Source organism: Eulemur rufifrons, chromosome 20 (assembly GCF_041146395.1).
Source record: "Eulemur rufifrons isolate Redbay chromosome 20, OSU_ERuf_1, whole genome shotgun sequence".
Taxonomy (NCBI): domain Eukaryota; kingdom Metazoa; phylum Chordata; class Mammalia; order Primates; family Lemuridae; genus Eulemur; species Eulemur rufifrons.
In genome coordinates, this window is record NC_091002.1 from 43509467 (window position 1) to 43531028 (window position 21562).

Sequence of the window (21562 nt, forward strand, 5' to 3'; positions counted from 1 at the left end):
ATATAATAAACATCAATTAGGAAAAAAGTGAAATAACACAAAAAAAGTCCAAACATTAAATACAACAGAAAGCTGGATGCCGTGGCAATGTCAAATTGCTATTTTTACTTTCCTCGATGCTTACTTTCAATTTTTGATTTGTTTTGCCTCAGGTTGGCAAAAGGTCACAGACCACACATCACCAATCGCCAGGATAAAACACAGTTGTTTCAACAAATAACTTGAAAGATGGAGGAGAAAACCAGAGACTGAGATTTGAGACGGGATCTGCAATGTCGGGACCTTACTCAGCTCCCGATTTAAACACACCATAAAAAAAAAACCATTCGGGACAGTGAGAAGCGTGCTTGCTCGAACCAAAAGTGTGGTATAAGGATTTTATATTTTTTGGTATGAAAGTAAGAGTTTTAAAAGAGTATTCTCATGGCTTAGCGATGGTTGTTGAAATAGCAACAAGTTGTATGATGTGTTTCTCTTCAAAATAACCCAGAGCAGGGGAATAGTTGGTACAAGGAGAAACAAGATTGGCCATGCGCAGTTAGCTGCAGGTGAGCAATGGGCGAGTTCACTATGTCATTCCCTTTCAGGAGGGCTGAACCACGTGAAGTTGCTATTTTTGTCAGCCAAAATAGTCAACTAACTTCATGTTTCAATTGAATACACTGGCTTTAAAATTTTGCTTGAGAGAGAGTCTCACTCTGTTGCCCTGGGTAGAGTGCAAATGGTGTCACGGTAGCTCATTGCAGCCTCAAACTCCTGGAGCTCAAGTGATCCTTCTGCCTCAGCCTCCCAAATAGCTGGGACTACAGGTGCGTGCCATGACACCGGGCTAATTTTTCTATTTTCAGTAGAGACAGGGTCTCACTCTTGCTCAGACTGGTCTTGAACTCCTGAGCTCCAGCAATCCTCCTGCCTCGGCCTCCCAGAGTGCTAGGATTATAGGCATGAGTCACCATGCTAGGCTGGCTTCAAAATTTCTATAGCAGAGACTAAGCACTACCTAAAAGATTCTAAAGTACCTTACCCCCAAATACTTAAATCCAAGAGAAAAAAGGTGCTATCAACGTCTGAAGTCTTAGAGATATTGACTAGTTTATGAATCAGAGGTCAAAGTCTAAGATTTTTTTGGCCCTAGATTATAAGGGGTAGATTCTATCCTTGTTGAAATGTTTGCAGCAGGTAAAGAAATTTTACCGTGAGAGTTACAAAGCACATTGGTGAGAGTTTCAGTTCTAGGCAGAGGGTCTGCTCAGTTATGTGTTAGCTGCGTGACTACTGGCAAGCTACTTAACCTTTCTGAGCAGTTTACTCATTATTGAGGAGGGATAACTTATGTGCCTCGGTTGTGGTTAAGGGAGATGAAGTCAATTCTCCGTACAGTACCCCGTCTAAGGTGAGTAAGTGCCTGTAACTACATAGCTTCAGCCGTCCCGAGCAGGGCTGTAGATGTCACGCCAAAGTAGTCGTGGTGCTCAGAACCCCTTAACGTGATCTAGTCCAACATCTTTCAGCTGGGAGCCATTTTGCCCTCAGAGGACAGCTGGCAATGCCTAGGGACATTTGACTGTCATGATCCCATTTGCACTCACGGGTGTGATAGTGGCAACTGGTGTGTAGAGGCCAGAGATGCTACTCCGTATGCTATGGCGTACAGGACAGCCCCCAGAAGGACGAAGTACAGGGCCCCCATGTCTCAGTGCCAGGGCTGAGAAAGTCCGCACCAGTCCTATTCCTAATGTTCTTTCCCACTGTGCAGTCCTGAGATCACCTATGTTAGAATCACCCAGGTCGTGGGGTTAGTTTCTCAGGCCTTAGCCCAGGCTCACTGGAGACCAGGAGTCGGGGTGGGTAGATCCTAGGTACCTGCATTTTTAAAGCACTTGCTGGGTGACTGTCACACTACTCCAGACCCTTGCTACTCAAAGGGTGGTCCCCAGGGCACCCTGGGAGCTTGTTAGAAATGCAGAGTCTCAGGCCTCACCCTAGACCTGCAGAGTCAGTCCGTGCTTTCACAAGATCCCCAGGCAATTCCTGCGCACATTAAGATCTGAGAAGCACAAGCCACAGCCAGTGGTTCTCAAACACGAGCGTGCGTCAGAATTAGCTAGTTGGCTTATTAAAAAGGCAAGCAGCCTAGGCGCTCCTCTCGAGTTCCTGATTTTCCCGATTCAGTAGGTCTGGGGTAGCCAGTGACCCTTCACTTCTTATGAGTTCTCAGATGCTGCTGCTGCTGCTGCTCTGTGCGAGAGGAGGAAACTGGCCCAGGGGATTGCCTAAGGCTGCAGGGCTGGAAATTTTCAGCTGGTTAGGACCACACTTGCCAGAACTGCAGCCCATTGCCATGCCGCTGGGGGCAAGACACAAACAAAGCCTATACCACTTTGCAATTCATACAGCAAGAGAGAAAAAAAAAAAAAAAACTCCAGGGCTTTTAATTCCACAGCAGCCAAGCAAGACTGGAGTCTAAATGAGGTTGTATAAATAAATAACAGTGGTTTAAAGAACCAAAGGGGAAGCCAGGTGCTAAGTTTCAAATTTCAGTTCTACCACACAGCTGTGTGTCCCAGGTAAGTGACAACTTCTGTTCCTCAGTTTCCACATCTGTAAAGAACAGGTACTATGGCCCCTGCCTCACAGGTTAAGATGAAGGTTAAGTTCCTTAGTACATGTGAAAGAACCTTGTGTGTAAGTCAGCACCATATAAGTGTTATTAGTGTCATCCGCTGATGTATACACAGACGACCAGACTCTCAGGGGAAGGGAAATGCATGTTTTCGATGCAAACAGGCAAAAGGGAGACTGGTGGGTTAAAGCTACCCGAATGGTACCCAACACTGAAGACGGCCCAGGTAGAGCCTGTGACAGGAAGGTGTGAGGGGCCTCACACCTTCTCTTACCTTTAGACACCCAGGAAGCCAAGAAAGGTCTGAAGCCCACGATGCGAAAAAGGCACAGCTGGGGGAGAGACCCTTTGAGTGTGAAGTGGGAGTGGGCCACATCTGACAGTCAGAAACCAACTAGTTCAGGACAGAAAGCATCTTAACTAATTCCGGGTAAGGCTGTCTTCCTGCTGGTAATTTTACTGCCGTCGGGAGCTCTACCGATTGACCTTTTTCATTAATGTTTTCCTCCAAGAAACTACTTGGAAAGCCACTTGCAGATTATGGGCGGCCCAACCTTAAAGGTGGTTCCCTGCTCGGCATCACAAACTTTTTTTTTTTTTTTTTTGAGACAGAGTCTCACTCTGTTGCCCAGGCTAGAGTGAGTGCCGTGGCGTTAGCCTAGCTCACAGCACCCTCAAACTCCTGGGCTCAAGCGATCCTCCTGTCTCAGCCTCCCGAGTAGCTGGGACTACAGGCATGTACCACCATGCCCGGCTAATTTTTTCTATATATATTTTTAGCTGTCCATATAATTTCTTTCTATTTTTAGTAGAGATGGGGTCTCGCTCTTGCTCAGGCTGGTCTCGAACTCCTGAGCTCAAACGATCCGCCCACCTCGGCCTCCCAGAGTGCTAGGATTACAGGCGTGAGCCACCACGCCCAGCCTTGGCATCACAAACTTAAGATGCTAGGATAAGACCTCGGTTGGAAGACTGCTTTTCCTCCAAAGCAGCGCCTGGGGTTGAGGCATAGTACTGGGTGGGCACGGTTTACGTTCCGCTCCCACAGGGAGGCGCACCCCAGGAGGCCAACACCCTCCCTGTACCCCGCGACACCGGGCACAGTTCCAGAAGGCGCCTCCAAGCGCTGTCTGCAGGGAGTAAGTAGCTCAGTGTGCCGACTTTGAACTCCTTGCTTATTCGACATTTGTTCTATAAACGCTTTCTCCAAAAGATTCAGCAACCCTAGCACTCCCCCACCCGACACCCCTTTTCGCAGAGGCTCAGTAAAGCCCCGCGCTCACCCCGCGGGAGGGTCGCAGAGCTCTGGCCCGCCTATCCCCATTCTAGGCCGCGGGCACAGCAGGGGGTCTAGTACTTCAGTTATGGTAGTTCCGTCCGAACGGCCTTTATTTCTAAATATGGACTATTAGTTTTGAAGAGCCTTCATTAAATTTCTCCCTTCCACCTCCTCAGGAAGGCGTGATCAAAGTCCACCGGGCTGTCCGGGAAGTCGGTTCGAAAGAAAGACGCCGCCTCCTCCCCCCCCCCCCCCCCCGCCCCGCCCAGCCACCAACTACACAAGGTGTGAGCCTCCTCGGAGAGGGGACCCCACATTGCCCCTCTCCCTGTCCGTACCAGGAAAACTCGGGGGAAGCAGAAGTCCAGTTAAAACCCCTCTCCCCACCCCCTTAAGGAAGGGGTATCAGCTAACCACCGGGGGGCGGGGGGACGAGGGGAGGGCAGGGGGAAGAGAAAGCAGGACCCTAACCGTGTCTTAATCACAGCAAGATAAGGAGAGGGGGAAGCGCCTTAGAAATGCTGATTCCCCGGTCCCACCCCCGAGACTCCATCGGGACGTGTGCCGGAGGGTGACAGAGAAATTCGGCTAATTAGAAAAGCTCTTCGGAGGTGGAGGATCCCGGGACCACAGGGTGAGAAGTGCTGCCCTAGGGGGTTAGGGTAGCTGAGGTCTCCCAGCCGCGTCCCGACCCCCTTCAGCCTGTGTCTGTGTCCACGGGACGGCGAGGTGACCTACAGAGCCCGATCGTGTCACCGCCACCCCTCGCCCACCCACCGGCTCCCACCTCACTCAGATGCAGAGTCCTGACTCAGGCTCCCCGGACCCCCATCCGTTCCGCCGCCCCCCCAATCACCTCTCGGACCTCCCCGCCTTCCTCCAGGCTTCAGCCGCGCGGACGCCCGGGCCTCCGCGCCAGCGCTCCCTCCGCCTGGGACGTCCTTCCTCCGCTACCTCCACGGCTCAGGCTCGCCCCCTCACATCCTCCGGGTCCCCTCCTCGGAGGTCCGCTTCTCGGGGAGGCCTCCTCTGGACCACATCTGAGACGTGCCCCAACCTGGCCAGGGCGCCAGGCTTTCGGGCGCGCGGCGAAGCCAGCGCCATCGAGGCCGGGGACTCGGGTGCCTGCGCACCCCGAAGACCGTCTCCGAGGGTCAGAACGCCTTCCCAGCCTGTTTAGGAGACGAACTGTCGTTGACTAGCGCTTGGGGGAGTGGCTGGAGGAACCCACGCGGGAAGTGGCACGGTTCACCCGAGAAGGGTGGAATTTACAAGGGGGTGTAATTCACAAAGGCGCGGGGGCTTGGGGGGCGAGGGCGCGGATCCGAGTCCCCAGGACTCAAGTTGGAAGCTTCCGCCGCCCTTCCACGCCCTCTTCCCTGTTCTGTAACCCGCTCCAGTCCGAGGAACGTCCGAGAAGCTGCCCCCAGACCCCGGGCGGGGTGTCCGCAGCGCTACTCACAGGGCTCCCCAGCCACCTGCGGGGCCGCCTCCGCCAACTCCCCGCGCGCAGGCTGCGGCTCCTCGGAGTCCAGGTGCTGGGGCTTGGCCTGCTTGCGCCGCGACATGGCGTGGGGACGGGGTTCCAGGCGAGTCCCTAAGAGTGGCCTGCTTCACACGACGATTTCCCGGAGTTCGGAAATTACCCCGCTTCGGCCGGAGCGCGCATGTCCCGACACTTGTGCTCATAGCCCGGCAGGGCGATTTATCAACAATCCTGACGGCTGATTGGCCTGGAGCCAGGACCCTGGGGGTCCCGTGGACTGACGGCCGGGCTCCCGGGCAACCCGCTCTACCTGGGAGCTCGTTAGGAATGCAGACTCTCGGGCTCCGCCCCAGACCTGCCGCATCAGAATCTGCATTTTAACAAGACCCCCAGGTGATTCGCATGCACATTAAAGTTTGAGAAACCGTGTCTGCATTTTAACGAGATCCCCAGGTGATTCGTTCGCCCATTAAAAATTCAGAAGCACAGCTTTCCTCCAACTTTAATGTGAGCACGAGTCACTGGGGATCTCGTTAAAATGCAGATTCTGACTCAGTGGGTCTGGGGTGGGGCCTGAGCTTCGGTATTTCTAACGAGCTCCCAGGTGGGGCCGTGGCGGCGGCTGCTGCACGGGCCGCGCTTTTAGCTTCGCGCTTAATTGCGCTGCGCTGTGGACCTGGGCCTTGGTATATGTTTTTAAAAACTCCCCGGGTTAGTCTGATGTGCATTCAAGGTTGAAAAAGCACGACCTCCACTCGTGGTTCTCAACCTTGGCTGCATATTCAAATTTAAAATTTAAATAAGATCAGAGTGTTTCTAGATGCAGGGTGAACCAATGTTCCTGGAGGAGCCGGTTGAAAATGCAGATTCTGAAAGCTGCGCATTCAGGCGGCGGAGGCCGGGAATGTGTATTTTCATACCGCGCGGCCCGCTCCCGCCCGGCGGCTGCGCACCGAGCCCAGGACCACACGGGAGAGGCCGCTGGGGCCAACCCCGGCGCTGGGCCTGCCCAGCAGGTGACTGAGCCGAGGTCCTGGGGGGGCTGAGCTAATTGGCGTTCGTGCTCAGACTGGCTGGGACCTCGATGAGACCCAAGGGGGACCCCTCCTTGCACCACATGAACGACATCCAACAGGGAGCGAGAAAGCCACCTACATCCCCAGGTGTTTACTTTCTTCGAGTTGGGGAGTTATTTAAGACGGAGCTGCGCCCCAAGCTTGCCCGAACCTGAGAATCACGTGGGAGCTCTTGTTTAAAAAGACCCAGCCAGGTTCGTCTCTGACTCCTTGGGGCGGGGCCCGAGAATCTGTATTTTCGGCGGCGCTGCGGGACAGTTTTATGGTTGGCGGCTTGGAGAGAGACCACTTGCGCGGGCCCTGGGGGGCTTAGCAGCGTCTGTAGTAACACTTTCTGTGAGATTACGGTTGGTTGGCAAACCCCGGGGCAGGGCCTGCGAGAAGAACGTTTTTACTGAATTGTTTACATTTCTCAAAAGCTGATCGTTTTCCTCAAATGTCTCGTTGATTTTCAGGTTATAAATCAACTTAGGGATGTTTGTGTAATGCTGGGTGAAGTCACTTGAGGTTAAATTTCCGAGGCTTAAAAAAATTGTTTTAAACAATTTTTAAAGTTTTCTTTGGGGAGTGTGTCTAGTTGCACATTATTTGTAACGACATTTGAAAATACACGTTTTCGTGTTTATCTCGTCTCCATTTGAGAAAGATACAGTTAAAACTGGGGACAGTGGTTGCTTCTGGGAAAGCTGAAAGATGGGGTGCCCAGAGGTCGTGGATAGGAGACATCTGACACCCCTTTATACTGCTGGAGCTGTGTATGTGTTTGCTGTGTGTGTATCACTTCACCTCCGGAGTATACAATTGGAGTAATCAAGTCTTACCACATGACGGCATTATCATCACTGATCTGTTGTTAGCCTACATTGGCTGGGTTGTTTGCTTCTGGGTTTAAACAATAAGTACCAGGGAACCTACCCCCTCAAAACTAGGACCTTAACCACAACCTACATCTTTCCCTATGTCTCCTCCCCATCTCCCCCCCCCCCAATTTAATAACCATCAACCTGAATCCTACATATTTTATTCCTTTGCTTTTTGCTTTTATAAGTCTTACTGCACCTCCATGTATTCCTAAAAATATGTACAATTTTAATTTTTACAGCACTTCATTAAAAGGGTATGTAATCTCCCAGAAATGACTTTTTTTCCCATTTAATATTATTTGCTAAGATCATCCAAATTGCTGTCATCGCTCATCCATTTTGACTGATTGGTAATATTCCATTGTGTGAAAATACAACAGTTTATCCTTCTACTCTCCTGTTGATGGACACTTGGGCCTTTGCCAGGTCTTCACTATTGTGTCCAGTGTTGCTATGATCTATAATCTTTCTAAAAAGTGTCAGAGTTTCCCGTGAGTGAATGTATACCTTGGGGTGGTATAGGAGAATGCCAGAGTGACTGTGCAAATTCATACTTCCCCCGGCAAGGTATAAGAGATGATGTGGAATCACATCCTTTCCCACGCTTGGCATTATAAATGTCTTAATTTTTGCCAACCATATTGACATAAAATGATATCTCACTATGGTCTTGATTTGCATTTTTCCTGCATGTATAATTTCAACAAAAAAGTTAAAATTAATGTTTTCCACAAATATAATGACAACTGATTAATTTTTGAAAGGATTGTTTTACTATTTTGCAGAACATCCATTCAAAATTCAAGACCTAAATTAAGTTTATTACCATTTTTGGTTTTAATGGCTTGATTTTAAGGGTCATAATTGACAAATTGAAAAAAATATAACTTACAGGATATGCAGATCTAAATGAAAGCAAAGTATCACTGGCTATGCTTAATAAGTCATGATTCCTCTCCATTAATTCCATTTGACAATTATACAAATGAGCTATTCTGTGTTTTGAAATCCAGCTAGCAATTTTTCATCTTCCTTCATATACAGGGGGTTTGCAAATTAAACTGAAGAGGACACATCACTATCCTATATCTTTAACAAACAGATTTCAAACCCACAGAAGCTCTTTTTTTAGAAGACCTTTAAACAGACTAGAAAATTCTGTTGCTAAGTTTAAACACATAGATCGAGGTTTTTATGGGTGATAGCTTTTCATTCATTGTTTTTAGCAACGGTATCACATAACAAGGGAATCATGGCCAAACATGCATTTAAAAATACTTTCTCCATAGGATGTTTCTCTTGAAAACTAGTTACTTCCTCATTCTTTATATATCACCTTTGTCCTGATTTTTTTTTTTTATGGTTGTTAGGTAATCCCCTTTCTTCACACAGAAAGTCAATATATTTTCAATAAATTTTCAACACTTGTCACTTTGTAAAAGAACAATGGAGAATATCTGCAATTTTCATAACTCTTCAGCATTTTGTCAAGAGATAAACAGTGCACCTCTGAATTATACAAAAGATTCTCCTGGTCACTCTACCTCTCTTTACAAAACATCATAAAGATTCCAGAGGCGGTATAATATCATAACTAAGACCACAGACTGGAGCCAGCCCGAGTTAGGATCCTGGCTCTGTTACTTCCTGGCTGTGCGGTCTTGAGAAAGTGGCTCTGTGCCCTACTCTTCTCATGGATAGAATGGCAATGTCACTACAGTAGCATGGTTGTGAGCATGAATGAATTTATATATGTAAAGGACATAGAACAACATCTAGTACAGATGTAGTACTCTCTAAAGTATTAAAAATCATTATAATAATAGGGTAAGAGTTCTAGTTATTTATAAAAATAGCTTACACTCATCTATAATTGGTCATTCCACTTAACGAGGCACAGGTATTCTGTTTCACATGGAAATAGATTTGAAACAGACAAGCACATGGTGACATTACTCTTCGGAGTTGCAGAATTCCCATGCTTTCATACTGGTTGTGATCCCTAAATTAAATGAGTAAAGCTTTCTTTCTTTAAGAGAAGGAGATAAAAATAACGTAGAATGTTGTCTCTGACTGTCCTGGGCCTCCCAGGGTGGAAGCATCCTGAGTCACGTTCTCCTTCCCAAACATTCTTCCATTGTTCCTACTACTGCTCTCCATGTGAATACAGGAATGAAAGAATAAAAGTTTATCCAGGTACAAATAATTCCCCAAAGGGTGATAAACCTAGACAGGAGCAAACTTATTTCTTCATCATTACCTTTGCCAGAAATTCACTTGTTCATCTGATAACAATGTTTTGAGCCCACATTATTGCCTGGCTCTGTTCTAGGTGCTGGAGGTAAAATGATGTCCAAGACAGAGTCCAGCAGGGTGGTCAGAGAGGTAACCAATGAATGCATGCACAAGACAGTCATCACTTCACATAGTAACAGGTGCTATGATCAAAATACCAGGGGGTGCTGTGATCCGGAGTGACTGGGTGGTCAAGGGGAGTGCCTGAGTTTACCTATTAATAGAAGTGACCTTTGAGCTGAAGCATGAATGTTAACAGCCAGCCATGGGAAGAACCAGGGAGAAAGCATTTCTGGGAAGGGACTAGCAGCAGCAAAGTCTCTAAAAAAGAACAACTTTGGGATGTCTGAAGCAAAGTAAGAAGGTTCAGTAACCAGGCAGCTCCCAGAAGAGAAAAATATGTCATGGAAATTTTTTAAAAAATGTTCAAGCACACTGATGATTAAAGAAATGCAAGTTCAAATAAACCAAAAGGCTGTTTTTCACCTGTCAGAGTAGAAAGGATTAAACACAGATAATGCTGAGTATGACCGGCTATTCCATGCCTACTCTGCACTTCTCAAACCGTGCACAGAAATCACCTGGGGATCTTGTTAAAATGCAGATTCTGACTCCAACGTGTCTCAGAATTTAATGTGTGTACAGATCACCTGGGGACCTTGTTAAAAAGCAGACTCTGACTTCAGTGCTTCTCAAACTTTCATGTGCAGAGGAATCACCTGGGGATCTTGTTAAATGCAGATTCTGGGCAACAGACAGTGAAGAGGTGTTCAATCTCACTAATTATGAGGGAATGAATAGTAAAACCGTGAATTTCCCCTTTTCACCTATCAGATCAATAAAAATCAAAAATGCTGATAACATCTACTATTAGCAGGAGTGCAGGGAGATTGGTTTTCTAATGCGTTGCTAGTGGGAGCGTGCATGTTTATAGTCACTTCGAGGGCAATACATTTTTCAATGTACCTGCCAATCTATCCATGCTGCTTCCCGTCTATTCTCCTCCAGACAAACGTGTATTTGCACACGCTCGCAGCGGGGACTGTCCAAGGATGTTTGTTGCAACACCATTGTCATAGCAAAAAAATTGAGAAACAACCTAAAAATCTAACAATAGGGAAATGGCTAGGTTAAGCTGAAGTTTAGCCATATCATGAAATAACAGGCAACAAATAAAAATAATCGGCCAGATTTATGAATACTAGCATGGCTAAAACTCCAAAATATACTGCATTAAAAGAAAAAAGCAAGTTCCATAGATATATAGAGTTAAACACACATTCGAATTCATATATGTTTTCAGTGGTGAAACATGTATTTATGTAAATCCAGACAAAAAAGTGCTAGAAGAATACACACTGGCTGGCTGCCTTTTAAGCAAGCAGCCGGGTGGGGAGGGTGATTTGGGGGAGAGAAGATTGGAGAACCTTAATTTTCTGTGTGTGTGTGTGTGTATGTGTGTTTGTGTAAGAGAACATTATCCTTAGTAATATTTCTTTTTTTAAAAAAAATAGGGAATGTGTTCATATACTACTTTATAGTTAAAGAGTAATAATTAAAATAAGTAACTAAATCATGGTACTTTCATACAATGGGATAGATTCTATGCAACCATAAAAAAGAATAATGCATTTCTGTGTGCACTGACATGGAAGAGTCAAGACATATTAAGAGAAATATCCAAAGGACAGAAAGTATACAAATTACGCTGCTGGGCATAATTTACATACATACATATATAACAGCATCTCTCTCTATAAATTTTATATATACATGCGTGTGCATGCACACACACACACACACACAAATAAGCTTTTGAATGCACAGGGGACTAGGGAACTGGTAACATGAGTTGTCTCTGGGGATAAGGACAAGGGTTTTTGCAATGAGGTTGAGTGACTGATATCTTGCTACATATACTTTTTCACAATCTTTTAAATTTTAAAATCATAAAAATTGGCACGCATGCAAGAGTGTAAAACATAATTGTGCAATTTAAGGAATAAAATGAACCCCTGTGTAACCACCACCAACTTCAGGTATGAAACCTTCTTAGGGCAAAAGAAACCCTTTCCATACTATACACACTCGTATCCCTTAGCTTCTCCTTCCTTCTGCTGTATTCTGCCATTATCTCTAATTTTGTGTAATTATTTAAAAGGTTTTGTCACCTAAACAATATGTTGCTTAGTTTTGCCTCTGTTTGAACTTTACGGGTATTTTTCCTTCCCTTGCTTCTTTACTTTGTGAGATTCAATACATTGCTGCAGGCAGCCATAGTTCCAGAATTTTCACTCTTGCGCATCCTCCCTTGTGTGAATATACACTTTACACCTGCTACTGCCAGTGGGCGGTTTCCAGTTTGGTGCCTCTGAGCAATGTAGCCATCAACAGTTTGCACGGGCTTCCTGATTCACGTGTGGAAGTTTCTCTACAGCCAGAATCTGCATTTAACAAGGTCCCCAGGTGACTCTTCTGCACGTTAAAATCATCTGCTGAATCAGAATCTGCTTTTAACAAGGTCCCCAGGTGACCTGCACACACGTTAAATTTTGAGACTCACTGTAATCAGAATCTGCATTTTAACAAGCTCCCCCGGTGATTTCTATGCAGTCAGTGTGAGAAGGACAGTGTAGGCACGTGGAATAGCTGGGCCACAGAAAGGGCTCGTATTCACCTTTCCTAGGAAATGCCAAACTATTTTCCAAAGTGGCTGTATCAATTTACATGCCCAACATCATCTATTCCTTTTTAAATTGCAGAGAAACTAGTTGAAAAGTCACTAGGGCATAGTCTTAGTTGAAAAGGGAAATGACCCCTATACAAACCCTAGCTTCTTCCTCCTGGTCCTCCTTGCTGCCCCTCCCCCACCCCTCCCCTGCACGGGTTAGAATCTGAAATGAAATACTGGTGGAGGGGGATTCTGCCGGGCAACAATGTGGACGGGGGTCTTTATTTACAGAGAATACAAACAGCCTCTAATTCTCCAGCTGGTTCCTACAGGTTTGGAATTTCCTGAGCTGCAAGGGAATGTTTTTCAAGAATAGGAATTCTAAGCTTCCAGACCCCAGGGCAAGGTGTGGTAGGCCTGGGGTGGTCAGCGGTTGTGCCTACTCCTGAGAAAAATGAGTTCCTTTGTGGCAGCAGTGAAATCATACAGACCAATTGTTGTTTTCAGGTTGTTACTGTCTCTGTGTCTCATGCCACACGGTCTCCCTGACATTTTCTCCTAGGACCTGTCCTGGAGCCCTTCATTTGTTTAACAAACATTAATTGGGATCCCACCGGGTGCAAGGCTGTGCTAACACTTAAGAATGAAACAGCAAGTTTTTAAAAAAAAGTCACAGAGCAGTCAGGAAGATAAATAAGTAAATAGTTTTAATACAGTGTGATTAAAGGTTCACACCGAGTGGGCAGGTAAAGCTTCCTGCAAGAGGCAGATTTGTAACCCTGGCTGTGTAGGATGAGTAGGTCTTGGGCAGGTAAAGAAGTGAGGTGAAGAGGGTTTTAGGTAAAGGAGACAGCCTGTGCCAAGACCAGGAGGCAAAGAGGTGGCACTTTTGAGAAACGTCATTGTGCTGAAGGTGGGGAGAATGCTAGCAATAGGGTGAAGAAGCTGGGTGGGGAGTAGATACGAAGGCTTCTGTATGGCAAAACCGGTGGAGGGTCTTGATTCCATGTTGACGTCTGTGGATAAATATCTCAGCTCCCTCAAACCTTGCTCCTCAGGTAGGAAAAGTAACTCTAAGATATGTGGTCCTCAGGGTCTCCCAGGGTTTCCCAGCTGAATTAAGCTCCTGTTGCCCACAGTGGTTAATGTCGCTGACTCACTCTGTATGGGCTCCTCTCTTCCCACTCTCACTTGCCCACTACCTCGGAGGCGTTTCCTGGGATCACCATGTAAACTACCTCCTGTCTAATCCTTGTCTCAGGGTCTGCGACTGGGGACACTGCACTTAAGACAAAAAATTCTAAAAGCAGTCACCCATAAGGAATATGGATAACACAGAGTGGAAATGAGACTTCTCAACGTATATCATCTTATCATTATTTTGGTATTTTAACATTGTTACTGTTCAACCCCACAAGAACCTCAGAGGTCTAGTCCTAAAGAAAGCAAACACTGGGCATTGGAACGTAATGAGCAGTCCTTGCCACAGCGCCGCATTCCTTCCGTGCTCATTTCTGTGTGGCCAAACCGCTTGCATATTGCACAGGCGCGAGTCTCCCTCAATCTTCTGTTAGGGGCTCAAGTCCAAGGTCGCAAATGGAATAGGGGAGTCGAGTGTGATGGAGAACCCTGGCATTGCCTGTCTGGCAATGAGCAAAGTGGATTGGTGGTGAATCTCTGAGTTTTGGGCCTTCATTTTATCCCCTGAGAAGTGGGCATACTAAACACGCACCCTTCCTTACTCTCAAAGTTACAAGGATCAAATGTTCACTGCAGGATCTAATTTATTAGTTCACCTGTTTGCAGGTCTGAGGCACTCAGGGATTGCAATCAATCAATCAGGATGGTAAATGTATTTAACTTGAGGTGCTGGATTAATGAAGCGCCTACAAAGAAGTAAAATGCATGATCTCTTCTCCAAAGAGATATTCACTGAGGAGTAATGTAGCTTAAAAAATGTTTAAAAATATAGACTTTGATGTAAGACAGGACTAGCACCTATTTCTGTTGCTTTACAGAAAAAGTTTGCTGATCCTTGCTTTAAACCAATAACTTTGACCAAGGTCATGGGGGTACTATGACTGGCAGGTATGGGACACATGCCCTCTTCAATGGGGGGGCTGTGTCAGGCCCATTAGATGCATGTGGACTGAAAGTGGGGGGTGATATTCTGGAACATGGGCAGAGTACATAGTTCCAGACAATATCCCAATCTCTACAGCTACTAACATTGAAAATAGGCATAAAATCACACAAGCCAAGAATAAACAGATTGGTAAAGACTGACGCACATTTACAGTAATAATAAATTTATCTCCACCTGAAGTGTCGGGAGGAAAATACAAACTTTGATCTGCCTTGTGGCATGTGACTTGTTACTTTTCTTGGAAAACTGACCTCAGGGAGGTGAAATTCTAAACTTCGCCTCGCTGTGTTGTGTTGCTGCACTCCACCACGAGGGGGCAGCATCAGCCACTATTAATATTTTACTGCTGCCGGGCCTGGCCCTCCACCTGCAGTAGGGCGGATCTCCACCTGTTCCCCCAGAACAATCAGCGATAGTGCCGCTTCACTTCCACAAGTGTCCCAGTTTGGACGATGAACTACACGATCATCTTGTGCATAGGCTCTAATCGTGGCATTTCGTCTCCAGAAAGGAACAACCTTCCCCAAAGCTAACACTCCACAAGGAGAACAGACCTTTTTTCTTGCCTTTTCCCTTTTAGCAAAATGCTCCAATTTCCAATGACCTCTCTCCCTCCAGACCTGCACATGGTCCAGCCCACCTTGGAATGCTCGTCCCCCCAGACCCCCCGAATTTCATCTCTGTAACTCCTGTTTATTATTTCCACTCACCCCCACCCTCCTCGGCTTCCTGGGCCTCCCGCATCTGGGTTAGACGCCTCTGTGGGCCCCCCTGGAGCGCGCGTTTGCTGTGACAACTTGCTTGTCTGCCTCATTGGACTGTAAGCTCCCAGAGGGCTGGGGTCCTGCCTGCCCCGTGTCACCCTCGTCAGATGCCCCTTTGGCGATTGGTAGTTGCTGAATGAATGCAATAATTATTACTGTTTTCATTGTTACTGTTATAAAATATGTCAGGCACCAAAAACCACAGGGAATAATGCTCCCTCCGCCCCCTCTCTACCTGCTCCTCTTCCCTGGCCACCTTCCTGTTTCAGGGCTTTTGCACTGGCTGTTCCCCCTGCTGGAACTCTCTTCCCCTTGAGATCCACACAGCTTCCTTGCTCCCTCATTCCAGTCTTTGTTCTAATCTGAACTTCTTAGGGAGACTTTCTCGGACCTGCAGCCCCCTGCCCAGGCCCATCCTCCCATAGCACCCACCATCTTCTAGGACACTGTACCACGTACCCATGTGTTCCACATGTCCTTTGTCAGTTTTCCCTTATGAGAAGGGAGACTCCACCAGGACAAGATCATTTCCCATTTGCTCACTGAAACCTCACAATTTCCAGGACAGCCTCTGAAACATAGTAGGTGCTCAGGAAACATTTATTGAATGAATAAAGGGGTTCAATGAACATTTACTGAGCACTTTTGTCCAGGGTTTCTGTCCAACAGTCAGAATCAGTCTCAGCCCCCAAGATCCACAATTTCGGTAGAGAAAATGACAAGACCAGAAACAGCGGCACACAAGGAAACAGGTTGCTTCAAGGCAGTGGCTCAATTGCACAATCTTGGTGTCCTCAGAGCACCTTGAACCATACTAAAAATTCTATACATGCATCTCAGGATGAAACCATCAAGGAATTGACAATACTGTACTAGCTGATGATATTCAGAACATTTCGAGTCTTCCTTTTCCTAATAACTAACACCCAATTCCACCTTCAAAATTTAGTGAAATAACTCTCAGGGATAATACTGGAAAAATATAGCCCAAGATAAATGACTATCATTACTGCTCAAGAACGACAAAATCAGCAGTAAAAACTTAGCCCTCTGGAAATTAATTCTTTAAAAATTTTATAGTTAATGTAGCTGAAAAAAATAAAGGAAAAAATAGATTGGTTTACAGAAGACTATTCCAAAGTATTATTTTACCTACAATTTTTGTGTCCAAAAAATCTTGACTAAGAAACCATGTTTTAAAAATACAAAGAAATATGTTTTTGCATGGTTAAGAAAAGGGCAGGTAAATGCGACTTGTGTATGGACAGATGCTCTCCTCTGGTCCACTCTTGGTTTTTTGAGAGTTGGTTGTGGAAGGCAGCAGTTAAATGCTCAGCAAGTCCCTGGCACACAATAAGTGCTTAATAAATGTTAGTTTGTTCAGAGATGAGAATAGTCCCTTGGACTATTCTGCCACTTTTTCTGCTCATCTGAGAGAGAAACCTGTCATTTCCTTGCCATGCCCTGCTATTTTCACATTGGCCATTGGGCTAGAATCAACTGCTCTGTCTTTCTGTTTTACGCAAATTTGGCAAATGCACTCTGCTTTTTACTAGATTTCCAACGTGGGATTCTAGCTCCAGAACGAGATGTTAATCACCAGCTGATTCAAGTCAAGTCAAATCCCAAATCCCAAATTAACTAGCTGCGTAACCAGGGCCAGATGCTTAGCCATTCTGTTGCATTCTCTAAAATGGTGATGATAATAACAGCTCCTGAATAGGGCTGTTCAATGGGGGTGTTCATTGAGTTAATGGGACCGATACAGAGTTCCTGCTCCATAGGAAGCAGGCATTATGATAAAAATTCACAAACAAATCTAAAAAGTTGAATATATTAACATTTAAATCAATAGTACAAACAGTGGAGACAACCCAAATTTCCATCAGCTGATAAAATGTGATCCATCCATACAATGGAATATTATTTGGCCATAAAAAGGAATGAAGTACTGATACACGCTACATCATGGGTGAACCCGGAAAACACAGTACTAAGTGAAAGAAGCCAGACACAAAAGACCGCATATGGTACGATCCCATTTATGTGAAATGTCCAATATAGGTAGAGGTAGAAAGTAGATTAGTGGTTGCCAGGGATTGAGGGGAGAGGGGCTGGGGAATGACTGCTAATGGGGATGGGATTTCTTTTTGGGATGATATAACCTCCTGCAATGAGATACTGATAATGGTTCTGTAACTCTGAATATACTAAAAAGCACTGAATCGTACACTTTAAAAGGTGAATTTTATGGTGTGTGAATTATGTCTCAATAAAGCTGTTATAAAAAAATAAACTTGGCAAAACAAAGATAAGTAATTATCTTTCTGTCCCACCTATTTCTTCTCCCTGCAGAATGAAAACTTCTCTTGTATTTTTTATATCTTGGTTATAGTCTCCCAGACCCACCATGGCCAACTTCTCTGCCCAGCACAGTGGGCATGGTACCCATGGCTCGTGGTTATACTTAGGGGCCCATGAAGGGCTTTGATGTCTTTTAAAATCAGAAAAAAATTTTAGTGCAATGCAGCCTGGATTGTATTCATCGTTGTACCCACACAGTTATAAGATATAATTTTAAAGGTGTGTATGTTATATACAGCATATGTTTCTATGGAGGAAGGGACCTATGCAAGCAAACGCACCTGGGCCCAGGACAACCACAGTGTGGCTCTGCCAACTCACACTAAGTCAGTACTAAACGGTGACCTTCCTTGGAGCTGGCATTCCCTGGTTTGGGACTTGTGGGGACCCTCTCGTGCTTTCACGATACCAGGATGAAGTGAGAGGCACCCAGTGAAATTAGAAAACTAAACCAAACAAAATGAAAAACATACTCTTGCCCCTGTCCCCCCAGGCAGACGCCTGGCACTGGGGGAAGGAGGAGCGCAGGACGTAAGGAGGTATCTGAGCTGGGTCTGTACCTGGGCTCAACTGCAATGATGCCAGTGACCAGCAGAGTGACCTCGGGCAAGTCAAGGACTTCGGTCACTGTGCCTTTGTTTCCCCATTTTGCTGGCAGGACAGAAATAGCTCCATGAAAGAGCATTTTGTAGAACGAAGGGCTGGTGCAGGGAAGAGTCCACCCTTTTTCCAGGGTGTGTCCTTATCGTTCCCTGCTGCAGTGTCGACAGCGTGGAGAGCCCCATGGGTGCGTGGGAGTAGAGGGGAGTTCCTGCAAACAAGCCCTCAGTTAGCAAGTCAGACTGAGGTCATGACAACTGAAAACACGCTGATTAGAATGAAGACATGCACTGAGTGTTGGCTCTAGGTTTAAACCCCTTAGGGCCGATAGCCGCCTGACATCGGGCTGTCATCTAACTGTCTCCAAGCCCGGGATTCTTTATCTTTGTGTTCTCTACATTGCACGGGTCAGAACACCGCAGCGGTGCCAGATTTAAAATACAGATTCTCAGGCTCCCACCAAGGTCCTCTGTATCAGAATTTCCAGAGCTGGGCTGTGGCTGTGGGCAGTTCAAACAGTTTTCCAGGTGATTCTTATGCCAGGCAAGTTTCGTAGCACCCCCTTTTCTGCACAATGTGGGTCTAATAGTACCTCCCTCATGGGAGTTGGGAGGATTAAATGAGATTATTGCATATAGCACTGAACACTGGGCTGGCACATAAGAGTCAATAAATATTAGCTCTTATCATCGAAACATCATGATTGCCATTTATTTAATAAATATTTCTTATGCGCCTACTATGCGCCAGGTACTGTGCTACATACTGGGGTTTAATGGTGGATAAGATACATGGTTCCCGCCCACGTGGAGCTTGCTCACTGCTAGTGGGGGCAATAGGCAGATAGGTACTCGGAGAAGCCTTTACAACAATGTGAAAACTGCCAATAAAACCAGCGTCTTACGAAAGCACTGACTTAATCGCAGCTTGGGAGGAAGGAGGTATTTTACTTCTGGAATTTGCAGGAAGAGGGGCAGTTAGAAGGAGGAAAGAAATTTCTAGATGAAATAGAACATGCAAAGGAGCTATAAGTGCATTAGAGAATTGGAGAGGAGGTTTATTTACTTATATTTAACACTCTTCTTTCAGGCTGTAGACATTGATCTAACTCAGGGCTTCTCAACCCTGGCACTCTTGACCATTGGAGCAAATCTAAGTTTTGTGCTTTTTAATGTCCTCTCCAGGGTACCTGAGATGCCACACACAGTTCAAACACAAGATTGCTTATTTTGCCATGCTTAGCAACATGCTATGTCTAAACTTTCCTTGTAACAATACTTCCACTTAATCTCCAGCCAATTCTCATTGCAATTGCTGCAAAGTGGAGAATGGAAATCTTTTGTTGGTCCTCAGTTATAAATGAGTCACTCAGATGAATCAGGTTACTCAAGTTAATTTTTAAAAAAGCATTCCTGTTAAAATGAAAGCCCCAAAGTAAAAGAAAATGTGTTTTTTTATACTCCCTCCCAAGAACATACCCAAACACTTCTTCTCCCACCCTCTCCCCAAGAGTCCGTGGTTTCAAGTTTGAGAAACTCTGCTCTAAAACAATGTCATTTTACATGAAGATTCTGAGTTTCAGAGAAATTGCAAAGAACCCAAACTCTTGAAATGAGTTACTGAAATAGGTGGCGCTAGACTCTAAGGAATCTTGGCTTCACTCCAAGTTCACATTCAGATTTTCATGTCATAAAATACCTGCCCAACTACAAAGCTACTTCAGTTATAGAATTAATCTGGGCTTAGTCGACTTGTTTGAAATGAAATTGGGCTTTACTGTAAAAAATGATGACTAGAAAAAGGCAAATTGTAACGAAACTACAGTAACAGGAACACAGCAAATACCAAACGAGAATTACATACATTATGAATGAGATAATAAGATTTAGTGGCTACGATACACAGGGAGCCATCACGCAATCTACCATTTAATTGACTCGTCTTACCTAGGAGCAGAGAATGTTTTGCTCTATTGACAAAACTGCAGTTTTAAAAAAAGTACATCCTAAAATAATAGGGAATGGATGGGCGAAATCATTTTCTTTTTTTAACTTCCAATGACAATTTGGAAAGTTGAACACAAGGGCTTGGTCTTTGTCACAAACACTTCATGGTTTTTCTACCAAGCTTGGGAGTGGTACGTCTTTCTGGAACAGCATCCTGTCTTAAAGAGAACATGCAACCTGGATGCCTGACGTGCCCAGGGCAGATCAGCGCCCTGTGACCTAGTGAGTCTCAGGCGGAATCATCCTTTAAAGGAGATAGTGGTGGTTTCTCCCCTATTGCAGGACATCCCACCCTCTCCCCTGAGAGCTAAACACTGAGGCCGTTTACTGTGAAAATGCTGAAACTTAAGATTCTTTACCTCCCCAAGGCCCTTTTAAGTCCCTATAGTTGTAACCTTGTATTCAGAATTTTACATTCTTTTTCTTAACAAGGACCCCCTAATTTGTAGATACTTCAAGCTCCATAAAATCTGGACCCACTCCTGCTTGATTGATTGATTGAGACAGGGACTCCCTCTGTTGCCCAGGCTGGAGTGCAGTGATGTGATCTTAGCTCACTGCAACCTCGAACTCCTGGGCTCCAGCGATCCTCCTGCCCTCAGCCTTCCGAGTAGCTGGGACCAGAGGCACATGCCACCACACCCAGCTAACTTTTAAAAAATTTTTTGTAGAGACGGAGTCTCTGTCTGTCTATATTGCCCAGGCTGGTTCCGGACTCCTGGGCTCAAGTGATCCTCCCACCTCGGCCTCCCAAAGTGCTGAGATTATAGGCATGAGCCACTGTGCCCGGCTCACTACTGAGTTAAAGTCAGATTTTGTTCAGGCTGACTCATCTTTAAATTTCTCATCCAGTCAGTAGAGAAGCTTGTCTTTTCTGTTTCTGGAAGCCAAGCCTTTCATAGCAAGTCGCCAAAAAATTGAATTCAAATTGACAGATGTGTTTTATGGCAGAGTCATTGATTTATAAATGCAGGGGGTTATTAAGATTTTGAAGTTTGGTGGCATAGATTCTGTGATTTTATTTAATCAAGTGTCATTGTGATTTAAGCCAGACCCGCTTGAGCATTTACAACTTTTCAACCTAAAGGTGCTACTTTGTGATGCTCTCCGGAAGGGTGGCGTCAGGGGTTTAACGGCCACTCCCACAGCAGGGTGCAGGGTGATTTGGACCATTTTAGGAAGAGGTTTCATATGTTTGTTTAATCAGATGCCAATAATAATAATACCAGAAACAATAAAAAGCCCTAAAAGTGGTCTAATTTTTAAACAGAACTCTCCATTCTAATATAGAAAGATGCTATAAAATGTAAATTCAATCTAACCACTCTTGAGTGCCGCACTTTCTTAGGATTCATGTAAGTTTTCATGTTAACTATTAATCTCAGGGGT

General features: G+C 45.5%; 1 protein-coding gene across 2 annotated transcripts in view; it reads right to left on the minus strand.

The window, feature by feature from the left end:
• Window positions 1-21562, minus strand: part of ZFP64 (ZFP64 zinc finger protein) — a 72459-nt gene that overhangs the window by 12836 nt on the left and 38061 nt on the right. Inside the window, exon 1 of one of the 2 annotated variants that reach the window (XM_069495611.1) lies at window positions 5365-5521. The exons of the other annotated variant lie outside the window; for it this stretch is intronic. Within the exon in view, the coding sequence (XP_069351712.1) occupies window positions 5365-5470 (106 nt within the window). The 5' untranslated portion in view covers window positions 5471-5521. Of the gene's footprint in view, window positions 1-5364; window positions 5522-21562 lie in introns of those variants that run through there. 2 annotated transcript variants of the gene reach the window in all.